Source organism: Sardina pilchardus, chromosome 12 (assembly GCF_963854185.1).
Source record: "Sardina pilchardus chromosome 12, fSarPil1.1, whole genome shotgun sequence".
NCBI classification, from domain to species: domain Eukaryota; kingdom Metazoa; phylum Chordata; class Actinopteri; order Clupeiformes; family Clupeidae; genus Sardina; species Sardina pilchardus.
This window is the reverse complement of record NC_085005.1, coordinates 24,258,953-24,277,848: the sequence shown is the minus strand read 5'-3', so window position 1 is coordinate 24,277,848 and position 18,896 is coordinate 24,258,953. Positions and strand designations below refer to the sequence as shown.

At 42.4% G+C, this 18,896-nt stretch overlaps 1 protein-coding gene across 1 annotated transcript; it reads right to left on the bottom strand.

Annotated features, from left to right (window-relative positions):
• capn3b (calpain 3b) lies at positions 1–18,243 on the bottom strand. The gene is made up of 20 exons (XM_062550200.1): positions 17,800–18,243; positions 13,704–13,773; positions 11,379–11,497; positions 11,095–11,228; positions 10,297–10,465; positions 9,618–9,701; positions 9,371–9,534; positions 8,959–9,119; positions 8,265–8,467; positions 7,186–7,376; positions 6,950–6,986; positions 6,108–6,131; positions 3,978–4,055; positions 3,424–3,481; positions 3,220–3,284; positions 2,441–2,509; positions 2,142–2,220; positions 1,711–1,827; positions 1,118–1,176; positions 1–922 (listed from the first exon to the last, which is right to left on the bottom strand). Exons 1-20 carry the CDS (start codon positions 18,130–18,132, stop codon positions 896–898), a joined length of 2,241 nt encoding a protein of 746 aa, XP_062406184.1. The 5' UTR covers positions 18,133–18,243; the 3' UTR covers positions 1–895.
• Between the last annotated feature and the right edge of the window lie 653 nt (positions 18,244–18,896).

Genomic DNA, 18,896 nt, shown 5'->3' with positions numbered 1-18,896 from the left:
AATAAGGACTTAAAAGTATACAGCCTTAAAAGTGCCTCATCAGATTAGCCCCCTTGGGACTCGAGGTAGGTTCTCGAGCAGTAGGCACTGACAGTTTCATTTTGTTGTTTCACAGCATTTCTTGATTACATTGACAGGTATTGCATTCTAACTCAAAACTGAACCAAATTATTGTTATCTTCGTAATAAAGATATCCTTTTGGATGCAAATCTGTTATGTTCCTGAGTTGGTGAATCCAAAATAATGGACTGACTGGGCAAATTGAGGCAACCTGATATGGGTATGTGCTACAGGTACATGTTTGAACCTTAATCAAAATAGAAATCCAATCATATTGCTATAGCGCCCTCTGGTGTTCAGGACAGGAGATATTTCACCACAGCCTTTCTGTCCTCGACTTGGTGCACCTCCTTATTACGGCTGTAATAAGGTCAGTTGAGGATCTATTTACATAATTAATTTTAAGCGAACTTTACCACATAGCAAAGTTAAAAATAGAAGGTGTATAATGAAAGGCGTACAACATTATACCATCTCTAATCATCAACCTATTTTCAAGTCAACAGACCATGTCGGAGGTTTGAACAAGATTGATTGACACATACAGTAGATACAGCAGCTTGAGGGCTGTCGTAGTAACCACAAGTTATCTTTTTAAAAAACATCCAGTCCTTGCTTCAAGTGGCTTCATACATGACAGACACATGACCAGAGGGCACCTGGATGTGTCTCCTTCCTGTGATGGCGCTGTGCAAATATCCAATGACAGGGACCCAACTGGGTCTTACTCACATCCATCTTGGTCATGTTTGAGGTTAGAAGGGACGTCCAGTTCTTTAGTGACCATTTAGCACCATTAGTGAAAAAGCACCATGTAGAGTTACTCCTCTTGGCCTAGGCATACATTGTCAGTTGGAGCCACTTGTGATATAAGTTAATAAGTGTGTGTGTGTGTGTGTGTGTGTGTGTGTGTGTGTGTGTGTGTGTGTGTGTGTGTGTGTGTGTGCGTGTAATGGGGGGAGGGGAGAGAAGTTTAAAAAGTTAAATTACAAATGTGAAAGAATGCATAAAGACTGTGTTATAGCAAACTACCACAAGACCATTCAACTGTCTTACCTCAAGAACACTGAGCTTGATCATGCCCTCGCCATCTTTATCAAAGGCCTTAAATGCCCCTATGGAGGCAAAAAAACAAGTTTATGCCATAATAACACAAAATATGAGAAACAAAACCATATTTACTATACATATACTTTTTATACTTTGGACTTTTCTAGTAATGGTTAATTTGAATGACTTTACCACTTACAGTATATTTCTCTATACAACTGCATTCTCCTACCCTGGAAATCCGAGTTCGCGTGAGAGCACAATTTGAATTCTGTCTGCAAGATACTCTGGCAATGAGCAATGATGCATGTTACTTTTACCCCCGGGCATCGGGGAAACCAATCACATCGGTGTGTCTGATATAGGCAGGCCAGAGGCGAGCTAAACTGATGACGACAGCGCTGCAACGTTCAAAGTCAGTAAACACTAGTTGCGTGCTGTGAGATTTTCAAATGCATGCTTGGTGCCGCCCCTCGAGTTGGGCCATTACATTATTCGGGGCCAGACCCTTAATCTGAAAGATTACCAGGGTCTGGACTTTCCAGGCTAGCATTCTCCTATTCTGTAAGAAATCTGAGGACAGCGGACAATCTACTTACGAAACATCCCCTCAAGCCGAACCAGACAGCAGATGTAACTGTCAAAGTCCAGCTCCATGTTCTCATCAGCATAACGCATTGTTATGATGTTATAGAGCTGGTTATTGAGGTGGAAGCCTAGGGGAACAACAGATAGGAGGAGGGAACAAGAATCAAGCTTTCATAGAGTGGAGCGAGAAGTACAAACGTTCAACATCTACGTTCTATTTCTGCATTTATTGCATTGGAATTTAATTTTGGTTTTTATTTCTTTCTGGAGTTGTTTTCTGGAACAATTTCGTCATAATCAACGTTTGAGATAATTTAATACAGGTTGCATACACATAATATGTCTAGATAAAACAACAAGATGTTGTTGGAGCAAGTTCACAACATGTAGTGTTCAAAAGAAAAAGAAAGAAAGAAAAGAGTCCCGTTTGAATGGGCCTGACCTGCATCCTCCACAGCATTCCTCATCTCAAAGCTCTTGATGGTACCAGAGTTATCCAGATCGTAGCGTTTGAAGATCACCTGTTAAAAAAAAAAGAAAAACCAATACAGGGCATGGACCTCCCCTGAATCTCACTCAGACGCTACTTATTTTTGTTTGTTTGTTTGTTTGTTTGTTTACAGCTACATGGGGATGATTTTTTAACTGAGGGGGAGTCCACACTCAAAAGCAATTCGCCATCTAATATATTTGTCATATGCTTGAATGAGGTAATATAGAGCAAGGCTCTTTGTGGGCTACCCGCCAATCTTTGATCTTGTTCCACAGGTGTTTGAACTCCTGAAAGTTGAGTTTGCCACTTCCGTCTGTCTGGAAAAACCGTTAAGGAGGACAAACACTTGCCTTAAATTGCACACACCACAGCTCTAAATACCATTCATAATAGGATGGATACAATAGGAGGCACTACCGTCAGAGTTGATTGATCACTCAGAGCTTCCTCAGATCATTATTTCTTTCTATTTCAGTTCATTCCTAAATACCTGATGCATGTTTACATATCTTATTGGTTTCCTGGTGGATATTTGATCCCATCTTGTGTGGTTCTACTATGGTGATATCTTCTTTTCTTTTCTTTTTTTGACAATTTTATTGATTGATCACTTGATCATACCTCAATGGATCAAGTGATGTCACTGGGCCCACCTGTAACCACAGTCTCTTTGGTGGCTCTCAACACACTGATGATGGTGTTCGTTTGTTAATAATATTCAGTAGCCAAGTTGAGGGGGGATGAGGGGGGATGGCATCCCCCTTTGGAATTGATATGGTCAAAATCATCCCCCCTCTGAAACGGCCATCCCCCTCCCCATCCTCTGTAATTTTTTCAATGAATGTGGAAATATCATCTTAGAAATTCTAAATTTTCTGGGGGAGGACCCCCATACCCCCCACAAGAGATGAGCATTTGGAAATCCACCATACCCCCTGCCATTTTTTAACAACTCGACTACTGATAATATTATTAAGTCCCACTAGAAGCAAACGAGTGTGGTTTTATTGGAAAGGAATAAGGATACATCCATCAGTGCGATCATGCTCCTACAGCTTTCCAAGGTAAACTGTGCCGTCTTCAGCTCAGCGTCTGCAAGATAAAGGAAGTGGAATAGAACATAATGAGCATGTTGGTACTACATTAAGAAAGGTTTATAGCTGTACTTCACCCTTTCATAGCTCAGGTGAAACTCAGGCTAAGTGTGGCAAGTACAGGACAGGTTACTCACGTCTAGCCACCACCCTGTTCAAGACACCTTTGAGCTCATTGGCACAAATCTCCATGTCCTTCAGAGAGGCCGAGACAGAGGGAATGAGAGAGAGAGAGAGAGAGAGAGAGAGATAGGATAAACATATCTGACCAATTCAAATTACATTAACAGGGGGACATACATTAAATACTTCATAGTCATTGCTAACCTGCTGAACTATAAAACATCCTACAGGGACTGACAGCTGCTCAGCTGGGGTTGTTGTAACCAGCAGGAGCAGTTTTGTAAATATGGACACAACAGCACACAGCATGTCAACACACAAAGTATGAGAAGCATGTCATGGAGTAACTACTGTGAGCTATGTGATACATGTTATGCATTTGTGTGGTTAAATGTTAGAGATACCATCTTGAAAGCGTGACAATTGAAGGGATGTGTATTAATGTGAGCTTTTGATCTCTTGTGAAAGACTATCTATTGAACCATATCCACACAAACACATGCATGCATGCATACACACACACACACACACACACACACACACACACACACACACACAGAAAGTTTACCTCGCCAGCAATCTGTTGGTAAATGAGTCTGAATTGCCTTTGCTCCTCAGTCTCTTCCTCCTCCTCAGGTATGCCTGGCTACACGAGGAAGGAAGGACAAGAAACGCACGATGAAAACGATGGATAAATGAAATTCACATAAAAGGATGAATGAACGTACAGTACAGATAAAAAAGACATGAAATGGCAGCATGACAGTCACAGGACAGAGCAACAGTGGATGAGACAGGGTGGATTTGAGAAGGGAGGGGCAGGTACAGTATAGCAGGGAGTGCATACAGTACAATAAGCAGAAGCTGGACAAAAACAACCACTGCCCTTCTCAGCATCATGGTTGACACACTGTAATAACAGACTGATTACAGTGATTTGCTTGTTTCACTCTTAAAAGCTGGTAAAGCTGGATGATCAAAACCATTCTACATTGGACAACATGGATTTCTTCCTATTTTATAACAAGACAACATGATACATAGCAGTTTACTGGCAGTAAACCACAAGCGTGTTTAAAACATTAGCATGCTGTGACGCATATGGTTATCCATGGCACCACATTGCAGCATGCGACTACCTTGACTTTGTTTTTCTTGTCTGTTTCTGTCTGTTGGATGAATGAAAGACTTAGATACAATGGAAGACATGAAAAATGACCATGGTGGTGGTATGAGCAAAAAAACCGACAGACAGAGAGAGCCTCCAGCAGTTCCACTGAAGTTTGACCTCTAGAATAATAGTGCATTAGTGTAGAAGTTCACAACTTAACACATTTATCATTGTGCCATGATGCGCCATGAAGTGCCCCTCTACAACCACTGGATGGCGCTGACAAATCCTGCATTACTCTCAGCTGACCTCAGCTGCTATCAAGTCCCACAAGAGATAATTTGACCTTTTAATGGTCTTTGCAGTAATTGTGCATGAGTGGGGTCTATTTATGGCCAAGGGATACACCACTTTCACACAGCTTGTGTATAGTGATATGGATATAGGATAGATCAATGTTTCTTAACCGGTAAGCAGGACCCCAAAAGTAGGTCGTGGAACCATTCTGGGGTCCGTTTCCCAAAAGCATAGTTGCTTACTATGATATCAAAAGAAAAAGAATCACCCATTTTAAAATGCTACCCTATTAGATCTAATGTCGGACCTTTATTTTGATAGACTTTATTCGTATGTCAGTTATTGCCATAGACAGACAATGTTTATGTAACAGGTCATGTTGGACATAATTTTGTTAATATGGCAAAACGTCACTGAATAGAGGACAAAAAGGGGTAGAAACCCCGATGTGTGGTATGCAGTGCATTGCTGGTACGTGAGAGCATGACACTATCAAAACTGAAACACCTCATGGAAACAAAGCACCCTACTGTCAAAGACAAACCTGTCAAGCACGTTGAGAGGTGACACAGGAGTTGAGGACTTTGCAAATGTGCCTAACATCAGCATGTTGGCCTACAGACACTTTGCAAGTCTTATCACATACCTCACTGTTGGCTTGAACGCTAAAATATGAGTCGTGACTTAATGACCATGGGAGATTGAGGGTCCCAAGGCCAGGCCAGTTAAGCAACTCTGGGCTAAGTGAAGTCCTGGCTGCAAGAAGAATATTCCATTTCACTATACAAGCTGTGAATTAGTGGACTGCATCTCCTAGTCATAAATAAACCCCACTCATGCACAATTGCAGGTTCAGATGCTAAACCAAAACAGATGCCAAAATAGAAATATATTCATATAATTAATCATAATTAATATATTTATAGAATTATTTTGAAATGTAACATCAGTCACACTGTTGTTGGGTTGTGCTGATTTTTATATAGCCTAATATAACTGCAGTTTGATATAAACTACCTGGAATTGATGATTAAAAAAGCAGAACATGATTTTTGCACATTTGTGCATCTTGTTTACACCTAAACCTTTCATATGTTTACACATAAAGTGAGTCAATCCATAAAGCATTACGTTTTCCAAACAAGAAAATAAGACTACAGAGGAAAACAACATCTTCACTGTATCACATCTCCAACATTTCAAATCCAATATTCTATAATTAAGTAGCACAAATGCCTGTGCCTGACTCCAAAGTACAATTATCTCAGTTCAACTTGTTTTTTTTTTTACCTTCAGCTTCTTCTTTATGTCTTCCTGCAAATAAATATTGGCACAAAGTCAATAACTTCATCTTAGAACTATATCTATTTCAACAGCAGTAAAAGTTATGATGTGAATTAATGAGGCAGACTGTCTCAATGTCTGTCAAAACTTGAAATGCATTAACACTTCAATTCATTACTGTGCATGTAAGTAAGTCTTTCATTGGCATGCCAGCAACACTCAACTCACTAAAGTAAGTAATAACTTAAAGCAACACTAAAGCACTTTTCCTCTGTTGCACGCATGCTATTTGTTTATCCACCAAATAACGAAGTCCACAGACAAGGCATGTTGCATGATTTTATGAAAGTATGATGTATTGCGACATCAAAGCAAGTCAAATTTGTAGTTTCTTAGGTCTCATTTAATCGAACTACAGGTACGCTACCCGATCTGGTGAAGTTACAGTACATAGTGCGGTTATAGCCGATATGAGGACCGCGAAGTGAATGCAGAAGTGCCCTTCACCCTGTTACAAGTTGATGAACCGCTGAAATGATTTTGGAAACATTATGTTTCCAAAATTAGTGTTACTTTAAGACAATGTCTTGGAAACTGTATCTTATCCATAAAAGTGTTGACCTACAGTAATTTCCTGTGTATTATTAGCTGCATTGTATATGTTTAATGCAAGTTAAAAGAAACAAAACCATATCAATACCATATTAATTGCCCCCGTGTATTAACCTCACTCACAGCTGAAGACATTTTGTAAGATCAATGTTTAAGCCGCGGCTTATAGTTGGGAAATTACGGTATAACTGTGGGAAGGACACATAAGCAGAATCATGTCAGGTGGTGTACCGTACCTCGGGTTCATCAGCCTCAATCTCTCCCTCAATCACCCTGGAGAAGAACAGAGATCAGTGGTCAGTGAACACAGAGATCAGAGACCGCCATCGGCCCATTCCTAACGAATTCACAAAACTATACTCTTGGTGGGATCAACCCAATGAATTCATAGTGTTATGTTAATAATATAATCATTCATATTTGTATAATATTTATAGATAAAACATAATCATTTCCCATCCCCATAGCTCACTCTGATGTGCTCTTCTTTTCTGTGAAGATCCTCAAAATGAACTCGCTCTCCTTGTGAGGGTCAAAGGTCGATGGCACAATGACGTACTCGCCTGGCATCAGCCGCACACGCTCAGTCACCTCCCGGAGGTTGACATAGGACTTGCTCTTAGCCACCGAGCTGGTGTACAGGAAGAAGTCCTTGGGCAGAGGCTTGTTACAGCCGTGATGCTGGATCAGAGGTAAACAACAGCAGCACCACAGACATGACCCTGCTGAGCTATTTCTGCCAAACCAATCTATTCAGTTCATTTTGATTACAAATTGTGTAACAACAATGACACGTTTCATTGACTTGAAATGCATAAAAAATTGCAACATACTGAACTACCTGTTACTAACATGTACTAACATGTACTAACACCCTGGAGTTAAAAAAAGATTGGAGTTGGGAAAACTGCAGTGCAGAAGTGTGGCACAAAGGAGACAGGTATCCGCAGGGACAGCCCAATTAGGACCCCAGCATGTACTGTAGGCTTACCTCCTTTGGAACCTGAAGAAAGAAATGAGAAAAGGACAAAATCAACAATATGACACATCAATAAGATCACTTCAGTAAGATAATTTAGAGTAAAATGAGTCGTGAACAACAATGAAAAGTTCATCTCACTTATGACTATGCTGATTGATTGAGTTGTATGCTCATTTAATGTCAACAACAACAACAACAACTTGCATTTACATAGCTCTTTAACAAGGAACTCAAGTCATTTTGTGAGGGGGGACCTCACTAGCCACCACTGTTATGTAGCACCCACCTGGGTGATGAACAGTCACCACACTCCAGTTTGTGGTGGAGAGTGAGGGCCCTTGATAAAAGATAAGCTTCGTGCCACTCTATTGAATTTTATAACACAGCAGGTAAACGGCATTTCGACCACTGCACTGCGTTGTTCCCGCAAGGAACTACTTAAGTTTTGTGCCGCGAATTCCCAAAATGCTTTGCGTTATACGTAATGTTCTCAATCTCTATAGTGGGCGAAGATTAGGGCCCTAGATTGAATGAGCCAGGTCGGGAATGTGGGATATGCGTGGGGTGGCCCCCTGTGAGCTCTGTTTATAAGAAGTAGGCACCTCGTAGACGAAGAAGCCGACGGTGTGGAGGACCGCCCCTAGGTGGCGCGCTTTCCGCCGGCCCTTCTGCATGAGGGCTATGACAACAGTGCAACCCCTCTCCTCATCATCCGGGTTGTCGTCCTCCTCCAGGAGACAGATGCGGTACTGAGGATTCGTCCAAAATGTGTCTGTCAAAAACCAACAGTTTGTCCAACTAAAACACGAGTCCAAGGTTCTGTTCAACACAGTGCAATACTACCAAATGCAATACTACACTCATGCTATATGGTCCCTAAGTGGGCGAAGGGACAAATGGGTCAACAAGCAAAGTTCTTGTGCATGAAATACAGCTATCGTTCGTGTTGCATTTGCAAGTAGAAGTAGAGTAAGGTGACCAGATGTCCAAGACCAAAACCTGGGACATATAATCCAAAAGAAGAAAAAAAGAGGGACATTTACAGTTTGACTATCAATCTGATTGAAATACATGTAAGTTTTATCTTCAAAAAACGGGGACAAAGGTAGTTTTCCTGTATTTTCCTGGGGACAGGCAACCAAAAACGGGGACTGTCCCCTGAAACCAGGGACGTCTGGTCACCCTTAAGTAGAGTATCAATTGCCTTATTAAGTTACATAAATGTCCAGAAATAGAACAGGCTGCACGTGTGCTGGATCTCACCTGGGTAGTTCCGGCAACCCCCAGCCGAACAGCCCTTTACCCAACGGCCCTCGTTGACAGTCACCTTCCAGTTGCTGGTGCTGTCATCCTGAAGGGTGTCAGGGGTCAGATTACAGATCTCCAGCTTGGTGAAATGCTTCTGGAAGTTCTGGAAAGACATCCTAAACGGCAGGGGGGAGAGAGAGAAGGGAGGCAGTGAGAGAGAGAGGTAAGGTAAACCAATTAAAACTGATACAAAATGTGGAAGAGGTCTATGACTGAGGGTGCTTGGTCAAGTAGGCTAATTTGAAACCAAGAAGGTTAATTTGACATGTCTCAAACACCAAAGAGCACAAAGAGGGCACGTGCAAATCAGACCCTGGCCTGGTCTTCTGTACTGTTTGTTTACAGACAGGAGCGGGTCTCTCCGTACCAAAACTCGCCCTCCTCAATCGGCTCCAGCCTCTTCTTGTCCTGGTCGGACTGGGCGAGGGTTGTCCAGTCCTTGGACATGCACGTCGGGGAGGCATCCATGCCCCAGGGGTCACGCAGGCGCACCAGACGAATCCGGGTGTCCTTCAAGACCTTCTGGGGCCCCTGAGGAGCCCAGACATGGCTTTATGAAATCTAAACAAAGAAGTGCTGGGGAATTACGTAAATCAGCCACACAAATGGCTCACCTCTTCAACAGCGGTGATGGAGTAGGCATGTCCTTTCACTAAGCCACTGGAGGTTTTGCACGTCTGTTCTCTTGCGACGACTTGCTGAGAATAGTCAAGGTAAACACACGTGGCAGGGAAGAGGAAAATATAAGGTAAAGTAAAAATGGCTAAAAATGGACAATTCACTGATATCATTCAGGGTATGTCTTGCAAGGGTTTAAAATCAATCCGAATCACTGCAGAATGGTAAGATAATTGTAGTTTACCAAGATAATACATCTGATCTGGGAGTATGTCTTAGTATCACAGTGCACAGAGCTGGCACACAGTCATCTCCAGAGAGTTCTAACTGTGCATTCACACCGCCGGCGACTTGAGCTTCCAAAGATTCCGGATGTCATTCATTTTCAATGGAAGCCGGCTTCTCTCAGCTGCCAGCAGCGACCAATCAGTTGGCGTCGCGTTTTGGGCGTCTTGAGCGACTAGAGAAAGTTGAAAGTGGTTTAACTTTATGGTAATGAGCTATGACGCGGTTCAGCGACCAAACGACCAGCAACGAACATAGAATGCTACTACGTCAGAGCGGCCAGGAGCGGCCAAAGCATCCAAGCTTCCCACGGCGTCCTTTACAGGGCGTCCAGAGCGATTTTGGAAGCTCAAGTCGCTCTTGGTCTGAACGCACAGTAACGCAACTTACATCTATGGAGCATCCCATGAGGGATCCTCTTTCCAGGGCCTTCCTCATGATTGTGAACAACTCCTTGGGCGCCTCCTGGACCTCGAAGAACTCCGTTACGCCTCCGGTGAAGTCCTCCATGGCCTCCAGAGCATTACCTCCCTTCAGAGCCTCATAGGAGCCGTGGAGCCTGGGAACGGATGTCAAAGTCAAAGTCAAAGTCAACTTTATTTGAATAGCACAGTATCATACACAATGGTCATTCAAAGTGCTTTAGACTGCCGGTAATTAAAATATATAAATAAAAAAGATAAAAGAAACAAATTGTAAAATCATGTAAATAAAACCAAATTAAATAAAAACAAGAATAAAACAAGAATAAAATAGGAATGACACAAGGTTAATTAAAAGCAATAATAGAAAAGAGTTTTAGTTTCTTTTTAAAAGAAGCTGTAGTTGGGGCAGATTTAATTTCTGTAGGTAGCTAGTACAAGCGAAGACAGATTCTTCTGTGTGTGATGAGGATGGGAAAATGAAGATTCAAATTCCTTTTACAGGACCATCAAGGCCCAGAATGAAAACCTTGAACTTCATGAAGATCCACTCAAAAAAAAAAACAGAATGTGAAATGCGGGTTTCCCAGATTCTCTTAGCTCTTAAGTGCTAAGAACTTCTTAGGAGCGCTCTAAGAATGTTCTAAGAATGCTCCTAAGAAGTTCTCAGCACTTAAGAGCTTCTTAACGAATCTGGGAAACCTGGCCAATATCTACAGTATATTGTGTGAAGAAAAAGCCCATAAATAACACTGAGTTCACTCACTTGGCATACGCCTTCTCCAGGAGAGCGCTCCAGAACTCATTCTTCTTCCCAGAACTTGTGAAGACCAGCTGGTTGTTGCACGTTGGGATGCGGTCGTCCACCACGACGTCAACCCATTCCCCATAACGCCAGAACTGTTGTACATTACACACACCAAACAATTACTACCACTCACTAAGGGGAGAATACCCCCCCCCCCCCCCCCCCAAGCAATTAAAGATTTTCATAGTTTCAGAATTTTCAAAGATTCAGACAGTGTGCGATGTTATGTAAAGTTTTGATACCTGGAAGTGGAAGATCCCAGCATAGTTTTTGGTAAAGCTCTGGTCTGGTGGGATGACCTTATACAGCAGTTTTTCATTCAGCGTCAAGCAAGCAATGGCTGCAAGAAGCCAGCAGTCACCTGTGGCAGGAAGGTTAATGCTTTAATAATGATTTACTTTACCTTCAACAGAAAAAGTTTATTTTATTTATTTATTTGGCACTCCACATTTTACCATGGACCTGTGACTGACTTCTAATTAGAATAGAATAGAATAGAATATATACTTTTTTGATCCTGTGAGGGAAATTCAGTTCTCTGCATTTAACCCAATTTAACCAAATTAGTGAACACACAGCACACAGTGAACACACAGTGAGATGGTGAATGACACAACCCAGAGCAGTGAGCTGCCTGCCCAACCAGCGGCGCTCGGGGAGCAGTGAGGGGTTAGGTGCCTTGCTCAAGGACACTTCAGCCGTGGTGGACTGGTCGGGGATCGAATCGGCAACCCTCCGGTTACAAGCCCGAAGCCCTAACCAGTACACCACGGCTGCCCCAAACACCACAGCTGCCCCAATTAGCAAGTTTGTCCTATGAAAAGACCCTGTTTCAGTTGCCTGAATGTGAGGTATTGTATTGTTTGTATGAACTATGGTAAGCCTTTTCCGATAGTGAAAAAAAAAGACATTTACAACTTGTTATACCCAGTTTTCCATTCACCTGCCTGTCTTTGAGTACGCTTTGGATTACGTTTTGGATTGTTCAGCCTGATTTTTGGAATTCCTGTGTACAGACATTGGCCTGTTCTTGTTGGATTTTCTTTGGATTGTGGATTTAGTGCTTTGGCTGATAAAAGACAACAAACTGCACTTGAGTCTGAGACTTTAATTTCATTACACAAGATGTTAGGGATTCATATTGTTATGGATGGGTATTCACATCCTCGGCCAAGCTAAATTATTGCTTCAGCTTCAAAACTCATCATGAGCGAGGCACACTATGTGACCATGAACACACTTGTTCATTCATTTCATGTTAGCTACATTGACAGCATCATCTGTACTATGACCTGACACATTGAAACAAAAACAAACCAGAGTGGAACACGAATTCTGGTCCAACAGCGTGAGGATTTGGGAGCTCTTTGAGAGGATATGCACTAATTTGGAAGCCGATTCAGAACAAAGCTGGTCTTTGCACCAACACTAATTAGGAAGGAAAAAACAAGATCTGTGTCACATGCAGAGTAGAAAAAACATTGGATTTTTGCCACTTCCGCCATGTGATGTGACTGTGGCCATTCAGCTCCCCCTAAAAGTTGCTATAAAGTTGTTAGTCAATCTGTGGACGAAGGCTTCAGAATCCCCCCGGACAGGTGTGTGTTCCAACTGTTCTGAGAACGATCAGTCCGTCAACAGTTGCTCTGGTGCTGCTGCTAGCCTACACACTGACCCCTTCCTCTAACAAACACACACACACACACACACACACACACACACACACACACACGCACACACACACACACACACACAAACAGAAACACACACACACACACACACACACACACACACACACACACACACACACACAAACACACACACACACACACACACACACACACACACACACACACACACACACACACACACACACACACACACACACACACACACACACACACACACACACACACACACTGCTTTGCCATTTGGCAAAGTGGTCAGGCCACTGATCCATGTGGGGGAGCCAACATGTCACTCACTCCAAAGTCCTTTGCTGTGTGTGCCGCCTGCTCGCCTCAAGAGGGGTTTCGGGGGAATCTGATTGGTCTGAGTCCAGCTTCTCAGGTTCATGTGGACCTGTCCATCAAACACCACCCCCACTTGGCCCCCTTGAATCCATCTGTCCTCTCTCTCTCTCTCTCTCTCTCTCTCACTTTCTGTTGTTACTGTGGTTTCACTCTGTCTCTTTCTGACCCATCAATTATATGAATTCTGTAGTGTGTCAAGAACCATATACAGTAGAGGTGCAGTTCACAATCCGAATCAAATACACGTTTTGTCAAATTCAGCGCATTGCTCCACTACAGCTGGCTGTTCAGTGTTTGCACTCATATACTCAGGTGTTTATGTGGTTCAGTAATTAAGAGACAAACACAATGGCTCAGACAGAACCGTAAACAACCCCAGCCTATATCAACAGTGTATCAGAACAAAAGAGAGAAACCGAATATTTACTGTAACTGAAACTGGATCTTTAACAGTAAAAGTATAATATAGGCCTAGTTAAAGGTCTATCTTCATTTTTGTTCACTCTTAAATCTTGATCGTGGAATTTGTCTTACCAAGGTCTCCTTGGCAGATGTCAGTTCGGTCTGCTCCGCCAATGATGAACTGGGGATTTTCACAGATCTCCTGTTTGATGCATAAAGACAAAAACAGCTGTGATCTGAAACAGTCTGATCTCTGAGCCAGATGTGAGCTTCATGCAATATATATTATTGATTGGGTATTGCCAATCACATCTCAAATTTAGGGTTTTCTTTCATAAAAATGAAAATTTAGAAATATATACTTTTGCTGTAAAAAATGGCCATAATGTGCCAGGTGACAGGCTTGGGGGAGATCTTCCATCTATAGCCTCTCTAGACCCCCACTCTGACACACACACAACATGCTGAAGAGCTTAACCATTGTGTGGGTACGAATCTCCTATGAACAGTTATTTATGACACACAGTAGCCTGCATCAGATGTGAATTTGATTGTGAATTTGTGACAATTTCCAAGGATTACCTGACCAAATAGATGCGCCGATTGCACAGTGAATCGTTTGGGCAGATGTGTCGTTCCCGATTGACCCTCTCTGCCCAATGAGGTTATCAGTCATTATCACTGCTGGGGTGGAATTTGACACATGACTTGCGGATTGCTGCCCTATTCTATAAAACCTGAGCTGCTGCTGGACCAGGGCCATATGCATTTGGACAGCATGTGATTCTGATTTTGCAGACCTCAGCTGTATGGGACAGGGCATCACCCTTGACCAGCCTGTTGATGAATTGAAGTGAAATGAAGGGGGATGTTGGATGGGGCAATAGTTATAAAAAAAATAGCAACATTATGTCATAATAATATAGTTTTATGACCAATGACCGACAAGTGTAATTTATAGAGCTGAACATCCAGCTCAGACTTTCATCATTGTTACGATCCAATCATGATTTTCTTCCAAATATGATGAAATCCAGCTGAATTCCCACCTCCAGTCGACAGTGAGGAAACAGCCGAGCCAGTCATCCCAGTCATGTAAACAATGTATATTCGGAGGGTAAACAGCATACTACGATGATACGTATACAACCCTGACTGTAAAAGCACAGCATGGGTCCTATTGCAGATGTGATACTTAAGCCCTGTGGAAATGGTACTCGTAAATCAGAGATGAGATATACTGCCGGATTTATATGGTCAAGCATACCAATATCACATCTCTAGCAATGCCTTTCAGACTCTGTGGTTTGATTTTATGCTTGGGTGCTTAATAGTATGATCTTGTAAACTGACGCATATAAGGGTGTCTCAATTATGGCAATAGATCATTCTGTCACATAATGTAGATGTTGACTCCTGTTTCTCTCAAAGCTGATTGTGAAGTCAATATACCTGTATGTGTTTTCATAACCACAGCTTTTATTTGGAAGTGAACAGGCATAATGAAGATGTGTATGTGGACAATCCAGAGCATTGACAGCTGCTACTTTCATGGCCTGCATGGCCTGCATGGCCAGTAGATTAATCTTTATGAGGTACCATTTATGGTGGTCAATGAACTTGAGACTACAAGGGCATGACTTCATATGGACAGAGTTGCCTATCAATCTTGGACATGTCAGAAATGTCCTTATCCTCTTTATTTCCACTGTTTTTTTTTTTTTTTTTAACACATCTCTGTGTCCAAATACGGACAACACGTTTTTTCCCTTTTATTATTTGTTCCATAATATGTGTTGAAAATAACAAAACTTGCATTGAAAATAAATTATACATTTTAAACACATCTCTGGGTTCAGATAGGGACAACACATAAGTTTTAAGAGTGTACCCAACTTGAGAAAAAAATAGCAATATCTATGAGCCTGGCTCTATTGAAAGAAAAATAATGAGTTCATGGTGAAAGGATGGCTTAATTTACTGACCGAACTGATGCAAAACAACAGTGTGTAGGTCAAGGATTGTTGATGTTGTGGTCATGCAGTGAGAGCAATTGTGTTACAGCTAGAGTGAGATTACAAAAGGACTCCCTATATGCTCCGCGAGACTTTAAGGGAAAGGGGACAGATATTTAGCAGACACTTTATCCAAAGTGACGCACGGACTTGCAAGTAACACAAGTATGGTCAGGTTCAGGTATGACACTACCACTGTGTCAACCTATTAGGGAGCACAACCTCTGTGCTGTATTCTGTTGCAATTATCCCAGAAGTTATGAAGTGATTAAAATTAAATGATTGAATAACATTGTGCCTGAAACTGTATTGTTTCAATAGTCCCACTGGGTTGTTTTGTTTAATGTGCAGGGTGTGTTTCATAAACAAAATCGGAGACCATCTGGTAAAGAAATACTGACATTGGTCATTTGAACTGGACACATATCAGATTCACAGCCAACAGAGAGCAGGTGGACCACGTTGGCCTAGCTGCTTGACACAAGTATGAATATCAGTCTCTCCTCCTTCACCATTTTTGTCCCAGAAATAAAAACAAGTATAGGGCTGTAGACAAGGGAGTGAAGGGAGTTTGACTTTTCCAAATACAAAGACAAAGTACTTTGTAATAGTAAACCCCAAAATAAATGATCACCACGTTTCACCAAGACACAGCATTTGACCATGTATAGATATCTGTCTCTCTGTCATTCATCCCGTCATCACATTTCGGGGTGGTGTTTCCATGACTTATCTGCAACACTACTGTTGTAAAAGGAGCCTCCATCCCAGATGGTTAAGCCATTAATAACTACAGAGGCATATAGCCCAAGTCATGGTATAGGTTTAATTTGGTGGCATGAAAAATATAGTGCAAGTAAAGCAAAATCTTTCATTTTCAAAAAATTACGAGCAGATCATATTCATTTGCAAAGTCTTAATAGGGATGTAATGTACAGTCCATTGGACAAATCAATTGCAGAGCAGTGCAATGCAGACAGTGGTAACAAATAACAACAATCAGGAAATTAAAACTCAGATAATTGAGACAGCGCAGCGAGACGGTGCATGGTACAGAAGGTGGAACTTTTTGTCGCGTTGTTCCAGTTTCGGCAGGCAAATGCCAATACTTAAGTTCAACGATTCCGTCGAACTGAGTCACCCCCGTTTACCTCACATGGGCTGGCCCTCATTCCCATCACATGGACTGCTCCGGGGGGACCGTGGGAGGCAGTGTCAGATCCTTGGCTCTGTGAAGCTGCAGAGCAGCTGGGCTATCTCTGAAAGATGCCCGGTTCACAGGCCTAATTAGCCACTAAGTACAGGTCAGGAGTTCATCATTATCAGAGAGATATTAGCACTTCTTAAAGGCCAATGTGTCTCTGGCATGGACTTTAATGAAGCTTCTTTTTAGTCCAAAGACTGTTCTTTCAGTGTTTTTTTTTTTTTTTTAGCTTGCAAGCAGTGGATCTTATTTCCTTCAAACAAGAAGTACAGAGAGGTCTGAATAGTGTCTCGTTTCATTCTCTCTCATAACATTCTCCTTTGCAAAGGCATAAAAGCATCCTCTCATAAAACAATATGTCTATAAACAAGAGGAGGCTTTAGCGGGCCCTGTGTTAGGATCTATAAAATCCAACCCTTTGGCAACAGACTAATGTGTGCTCTGTAATGCACTCCAGGGGAGCCGCTGTTAGTTCATGCCGAGCGCTGTTTGCAGTTTCCAGTCCGGGGCTGAGAGTCAGCTGTCTGAGATTTGAGAATGTGACAAATCTGCGCTATGCCCCAACAAACAGGCTGCAGAATCTTTTATGTTTGCATAAGCTTTCCATGGGAAGTGATGTCATGAATGGAGAATTCTTGTAGAAGCTGATGACTGGCAATATGGTGTTATGAAAAAAAGTAGGTATTTTGAACAACTGATGAACAGCACAATGTTGAGTGCTTATCTTTCAGTTTGTTTTTTGTCAGTCACCCTAAAATCTGCTCTTATTTCATCTTCAGTGTTGCAGAGACATTGTCTTACACGTTAGGTTCTAACTTGATCCTTGTAGTTATGACATCTGATAAACCAGTCAGGAAAAACTGGCAATAACACTGGCATCGTCAGCTCATCTCCTCAATAAATAAAAGCTCCCAAAATAGATCTATTATAAATTGTTATAACCTAATGGTAACATAACGTAATGTAAATATATTTCCCTGTGTTTTATTTTCTTCTTTTTTGTACTTACTGATGGCCGTTTCCACACAATTTTAATTGGAGGCGGGCAGCTGTAGAATAGTGAGGAGTTGTTAGCAGGGAACAGGGGGTCCTCAAACACCACCTTCTTCTGGACGTACTTGTCTCTGAGCTCCAGGAAGTTCTTTAGCCGTTTGGCGTCTTTCACAGCTTCGTTGCGGCTCAAGATGGCGGAATAGGTGTTAGCAGGAGATCCGCAGGTGGGGGCCACCAAGGTAGTCCCAACCAATGGGGCTGCGTGGGTCTGTTTCACAGTTTTGGTCGTCACTTTCTCTTGTTCTCTGCCCTTCTCCGCCCTCCTCTCTTCCCTCCTTGCGCCCTTCATGTTTGATGTCCAGGGGGGTCACGAGAAATGTCAGCAGAAGAAGTGAAGAAGAAAGGCTGAATTTTTAGCCACAAAATGAGATTGCCAAAGTGAGAGAAACTTTCTTAGCAACTTTCCCGCTCCTCCTCCCTGTCAGTTCCTTTATATTGTGAGCTCACTTTCTCTCTCTCTTTCTCTCTTTCGCTCTCTCTCTCTCTCGCTCTCTCTCACACTCACTTACACACACATACACACACACACACACACACACACACACACACACACACACACACACACACACACACACACACACACAGCACACACACACACACTCAAATCTGTCAAGTCTATATATAGACCTCTTGAAGTATTGGGCTATGGTGCTGGTGGAGGGGCTTTGGAAGGGATGTGGGTGGTGATGAGGTTGTGGTGGCTTCACTGAGGTGTCATTTATTCCTTCCCCTCTCATCCTATCTGTCAGCTTCTAGTGTGTGGTTTGGGTTTGGCCTCTTGGGTGGACACTGAGGTGAGCACATCTAGGCCAGACATTTACACTTGGTGAGGCCCAAGATGGAGGCAGGCAGTTTCTGCTGGCCAAGCAAGGGCCCTCTAGCCTGACGAGCCAGACCCAAATCAAGATGTAGGGTCTGGACACTCACCATAGACAGGGCTCAATCGGAGGGGTGGGATAAACAGTTGTCTTTCAAGTTCCCTCCCCGCAATAGGATAACGCTAAACGAATCATCTTCTTGTTTTCAAGTAGCAGGATGCATAACCTTCCCTCT